A 5,896-nucleotide genomic window follows, 5' to 3' on the forward strand; every position below is an offset into this window, starting at 1 on the left:
GAGGTGAAAGCCTGATTTGAGTGGGTTTAAGAGAGATTGGGAAGAAAGAAGTTAGGGACAGCAAATATGGACAACTTTCCAAGTTTTGCTAGAAAGGTAGTAGTTGGCACAGAAGTAGAGTCAAGAAAAAAGAAAACAGCATGTTTCCACACTGAGGAGTAATGATCCAGTTGTTAGAAAAATAAGGACTTTGGGCTGGGCGTGGTGGCTCGCCCCTGTAATCCCAGCACTTTGGGAGGCAGAGAGGGTCAGATCATGAGGTCAGGAGATCGAGACCATCCTGGCTAACTCGGTGAAACCCCGTCTCTACTAAAAATACAAAAACAAAAAAATTAACTCGGCGTGGTGGTGGGTGCCTGGAGTCCCAGCTACTCGGGAGGCTGAGGCAGGAAAATGGCATGAACCTGGGAGGTGGAGCTTGCAGTGAGCCAAGATCGTGCCACTGCACTCCAGCCTGGGCAACAGAGCAAGACTCCATCTCAAAAAATAAATAAATAAATAAGCACTTTGAAGAGAGTGTGAAAAATAACAATGTTCTTAAACGATGTCCTTAAACAGGTGAGAAGAGATAAAGTCTGACACAAGTGGAGACTGGCGTTAGATAGATGGTTATAGTCCATAGTTAACAAGTAGAAAGGATGGGCATATGGGTGCAAGTATTGGAAGTTGGACAGAAGTGGTCATAGGAGTCTATGGAACTTCCTTTCTATTGCTTTTATTTTCTCAGTGAAGTAGAAAGCAAGGTCATTAGCCAAGAATAAGAATAGAGGAAGAAGTGTTCCAGAAACGATGTGAATTAGAAGAGTGAGAAAGAGAACTGCCCAGGGAAAAACAGTATGATTACCAGGCAGCATTAAGGGTCTATATGAGGTCTGTGGTTCACACATTTTAATAAGATCATTCACTGCCACAGTGTTTTTCTCCAGGAAGTAGTGGCACAAAGTGGAGAGTTGGATTTAGCCAGGATTGTAGTTCTGTCCAGGGAGTAGAATGAAGCAAGAGTGGGTAAAGAAGTTGAGGGTGAGGAAGGGGAGTGATTACAGCAGGATCATGGAATTTAAGCTGGCTCAAGAGGGACGGAGGTGTGGAGGAATGCAAAGGTGGCAGGCTCAATGGATTGTTAGTCCCTTGTAGAATCAAACAATTGTTGGCCGCAGGAACTGGAAAAAGAGGTGATGGTCAGAGTGGGATCCATGAAATGGAGATTATGGAGAAGCTGCATTTGTGGGTAATGATCAGGTCTCTCAGTGGGATGGCTGAGGCAGAGAAGAGAACAAGGATATTGGAGGAGAGGTATGGGATCACTCACATGTACATTTTTTTAAATGACAGGAATTAACACAGAAGAAGTGTTGAAGAGAGTAACAGTGATCCATCCATGAGATAGTTATAGAGAAATGAGATCTGACCTAGGAGCAAGTAGGTGACAGCAAGAATAAGTTAATTGGGTGAAATAATCTGATGCACAAGATTCATTTTAGGGAGGAAGGTGAATACAGTCTGGAAGCATAAAGTACAAAGCCTGGCTAAATACATAGCCCCTCCCCCTACCCATTTTGTGTCCTGTCTCCCTCACAGAGGACTCAAGTCGGGGATGAGGGCAAGCTGGTGCCTGTACTACAGACACTAATCAAGAAGTCGTCCAGTGAAGCATCTCTGGAGGCAGCCCTGTGCCTGGGTTTCCTGAGGCCTCGCAGCAACATGGTCCAAGAGTTCTTGTTGCAGTGCCTGTGCCAAGGACTCAAGACCCAGCGGATGAAGGTGTGAGGGGCGGGAGGCTGGGATACCTGGGAAAACAGAAGCTGCTGCTGAATTGTGTGTGGTCTGGATCCTGCCATCCTAGTGGTGGAGCACTGCAGTATCCTCTGCGTGCTTACAACTATGTCCATGTATAAGTATGGGTTCATATGGACATATAAGTGTACATGTGTCTGTGTATATTTGATAGGTATGGGTGTTCATTTATGTATATATACACATGAACTTCTGTTCTCAAGAGGCCAAGAGGCAGGAAAAAGGACCTTAGCTGTTCCTCACCAGTTCTAGGCTCAGACCTCAAGTCCACCTGGCCACACAGATGCCTATAGGCCCTGTACACCCTGCCCTACCCTGCCCTTCATAGGCACTTAGGATGCTGGTCAAGGTGATGCATGTGCACTCAGCCCCAGTCATCAGGGCCGTCCTAGACCAGCTGTGTTCTTCCAGTGTCCTTGAGGTAAGCTCTGGACTGCCTGTACCCTTCCTTTCCTGGCACTAGGATAGGGTTAGGGGATGAAGAAGGGAATCCATCTTTCACACCTCCCCGCTAACCCTCACCCCCGACCTCAGGACCGCTTTGAAGCCACCCAAATGCTCAAGACCATTGGGCTGGAACAGATCCAGGCACAGGGGCTAGAGGAACTCACATTTAACCTGCTCAGGAGGAAGACGCATAATGAACCCTTCCTCGTAAGTGAGACCAAAGCTCCCAAGCCTAGAGACACCCAAACCTTTCTCTTTTCCCTTTTCTGGAGACCTCCCCTGGCTTCCCCCAAAGTATCACATTCATCCTGACCTACTCCTGTTCAACTAACGCAGTTCATGTTTTCATATCACCTTGCCTTTGCTCAGGCAGTTCTCTCAGGTTAAAATGATCTGAGTCATCCTTCCTTCTATAAGGTAAAAAACTGTCTCATACTATTCACTCTCACCAGTAAGTAACCCCTCTCCCCTTCTGCCTACTAAAAATACTGTATGGCTCCTTCAAGACCGATCCCAACAATACCTCCTATGGGAAGCTTTCCCAAATCACCAACCAGCATTAATCCTACCTTCCTCTATGTTCCCTTGCTTTTGTATTTACTATAGCTTGTTATAAAACTAGGTGTTATATTTCTAAAGACATTTTTTAAAAATATAAATCAGATTGTGCCTTCTCTGCATAAAACTTTCTATTGGCTCCCAATGCCCTGTGGATGGCTTATGTTGCTTCCACAGCTCAAGCCTGCTTGCCTCTCTAGCTTCACCTCTCATCATTCTCCCCGCCAGAACGACGCACCAACTATGCTTACAACAACCATGTCCTGATTTATACATGTTGTCCCAGGGTAATTAGAGCACTCAGAGTGCTTGGAAGAGTCCATTTGGTCACCTGAGCTGAACTATTTTCAGCTCCCCATCCTCTCTGCACCTTCTCCTGCCTCCAGATTTTTGAATATGCTCTCCCCTCTGCTCCTAAAATCTGACCAACCCCAACCATCTGCCTGGTTAATTCCTACTCACCTTCCAAGTTTCATTCAGCTCAGGTATCACCTCTTCCAGGAAGTCTTCCTGGTACCCCAGACTGAGTTAGGAGACCCTCCTATGTGTACCCTACGCATTCCCTCTCTCTGTTGACTCATTTTGATCCCTCTGCAGGCTGTGAGGCAGGCTGTGGCTCAAACTGTGGAAGAACTCAAGTTGAAGCCTATGATGATGAACTTGGTGGAGGCGTGAGTGGCCTGGGAGCTGCCAGGGCCAATCCTAGGTGTGGGAAGGGGGCAGAGGGTCAGTGAGAGGGTCAGTGGGAAGCGGGCAGAGGGTCAGTGAGAGCTGAGAACCTGCAGTGCAGCAGGTCCTGAGCTCTCCCTTTCCTGTGCCCCTAACCAAGTAACTCTTTGACCCCTGAGCTTTTGTTCATCTGTAAAGAGAGAGTAATAATACCTACTAAGGTTAGGTATAGGTTGCTATAAAGCTGAAAATATGACACGAAAAGAACTTTTAAAAGAAAAGTTCTGGACAGTCCTGATCATCATTCAGTGCCTTCTGGCAAACTGTGGTGCCTCTTTTTCCTCTCCCAGCCCCTTTTCTGATCCAAGAAACAAGAGAAGGAAATGAATGAAATTAGCATCACTTTGCCTAATTCACTCTGGACCTAAAAAGCAACCAGCCTCCCTTCCACTTCCCCTACTCCTTAATTCAACTATAACATACTCACTCCCTTCTACACAGACAACTGATGAACCCAGATGCCACTGCACGCCAGGAAGCAGTCATCTCTTTGGTAAGGCGGGCTCTGCTTCTCTGACCCAATTCCTGTGTTGATGGCAGGCGGAGTAGGCGATTGAGCAGAGTCACTGAGGCGAATAAAGGCCTGTAAATTTTGGGGAAGTTGTTTATTTTAGAATTCCAGCCCTACCAAGAGTTAAGATAACCTTTTCTTCAGGGTTGGGGGTGGGTGGGCTAAGGGACAGAAGATTGATGTGAGGGGTGTTGCTTAGATGCTGCCGAAATTGTCTTGACTCCTCCTAGCAAATATGGGCATTCAAGTCCCATGTAGTGGTCCCAAATGGCAAGGAAAGGAGTATCTCAGCTGGGAAACCCTATCTCCCCGCTCTCTATGCTGCAGAGTCTCACAAAGGGGCTAGAATGGGAAACAGTATAAGGCGTCTTCCTGGGGCTGGCTACATAGGCACTCTCACTCTGCCTCTACCAGGGTGTCCTGGGGATCCGCAGCCCACAAGTGTTCCACTTGCTCCTGGATTTACTAGATGCAGAAAACCACCAGGCTGTGAAGAAGAGTGTAAGTAAGGCATTCCTGCCCACCTTTTCCTCTTCTCTATCCCTCCTCCAAGCTTTTCCCACCTATCTCACCACCATTTGCTCCTTGTCAGGAGGACAGGGTCATGAGCCCTTAGACACTGTCCCTTGACCTTGTTCCTTGGGGCCACAGTGCCCTGTGGCTAGAATTCCCCCTTCCTTTGGGTGTCCCCTCTCTGGAGTCTCCTAGCCTGAACCCAAAGTGAGCCAGCACTAGGACCTTTGTTTCAACGCAGCTACAAGAAACATTAATCCTTTGTGCCTCAATTGATCCCTGGATCCAAAACAAGCTGAAAAACAAGGTTCTCTTTGTATATGAGGCACCTAAGACCAATGTGAAGGCAGAGCCCACAAGGTTCCGGAAAGAGCCTGAGAACCCAGAAGAGTTAACTATTCAAGACTTTCGACTTGCAAAGCTGAACCCCTTGTTTACTGCAAAGTCCATCACCAAAGTAGGCCAAAAGAAAACACCTGCTTTCCCACCGTACTGCTCGAAACCACGAAAACATAGGCCACAGGCCATAGGGCCCTGGCAGCCAAGGATCAAGAAACAGCTCCGGGTCCTTGCTGAAATTGCCAAATAAGTCAGTTCTTTGGGTCTACTCCCTGACTCCCTCCCTAAAGATGCTTCTCAGGCTCCCCTGAGAAAACAATCTATACTTACCTTCCATGAATAAACAAGTGTCACTCTACCTACCACATTTCTCGGAATCACTACTGCCACTTCTGTTCATCAGAAGCTCCACTGGAATACAGGTCTCCTCACTCCTGCCTGTGTATACTTTCCACTCAGCCACATGCCCTTCTACCAGAGGAAAAAGGGAAGGACAGAGTCAAAGCTTCTCTGGACGGCCAGCCTGCCTCCCTAAATCAAGTGCTTATCTGTGTCCAGAATTTGACGGCAAAGCTAGAGAGGAGTCTCTGCCTAGATAGAGAAAACTAGGAGAAAATGCTGGAAAGCTTGGATCACGTCCTCTTACTAACTTGCCCTCACCCCTTACCTCCCTACCAGTGGTCAGGAGATAATTAAGCGTTAATCAGAACCAACCATCCTCTCTGCTGCCTCTTCTACCTAGGTACCTGCTTTCTACCCTTTCCTTTGAAAGACCCTATTTACTCTCTAGGTCATTCCCTTTGAAAGACCCTTTTTATTCTCTAACACTGCCTTAATTTCTCCCCTATTTCTACAGAAGAAGCTTTAGTTTCCCTTCGCTAACAGGACCTACCACACCACTCCCAACAAGCTACAACCCCTATCAAGAAGGAAGGGCCCAGACTTTGGAGTCAGACAAATCTGATATCTAATCCTAAGGTTAATCACTTTTTTTTTTTTTTTTTT

At 47.0% G+C, this 5,896-nt stretch overlaps 1 protein-coding gene across 2 annotated transcripts in view; it reads left to right on the forward strand.

The window, feature by feature from the left end:
- Positions 1-5,258, forward strand: part of HEATR9 (HEAT repeat containing 9) — a 23,536-nt gene extending 18,278 nt beyond the window's left edge. For both annotated transcript variants that reach the window (XM_011999409.1, XM_011999410.1), the window contains exons 9-15: positions 1,579-1,761; positions 2,123-2,215; positions 2,329-2,448; positions 3,397-3,470; positions 3,970-4,021; positions 4,454-4,540; positions 4,794-5,258. In XM_011999409.1, coding sequence (XP_011854799.1) covers positions 1,579-1,761; positions 2,123-2,215; positions 2,329-2,448; positions 3,397-3,470; positions 3,970-4,021; positions 4,454-4,540; positions 4,794-5,141 — 957 coding nt within the window. In that variant the 3' untranslated portion in view covers positions 5,142-5,258. The remainder of the gene's footprint in view (positions 1-1,578; positions 1,762-2,122; positions 2,216-2,328; positions 2,449-3,396; positions 3,471-3,969; positions 4,022-4,453; positions 4,541-4,793) is intronic.
- Positions 5,259-5,896: the final 638 nt, after the last annotated feature.

This window comes from Mandrillus leucophaeus, unplaced genomic scaffold (genome assembly GCF_000951045.1).
Source record: "Mandrillus leucophaeus isolate KB7577 unplaced genomic scaffold, Mleu.le_1.0 Scaffold590, whole genome shotgun sequence".
Lineage (NCBI taxonomy): Eukaryota > Metazoa > Chordata > Mammalia > Primates > Cercopithecidae > Mandrillus > Mandrillus leucophaeus.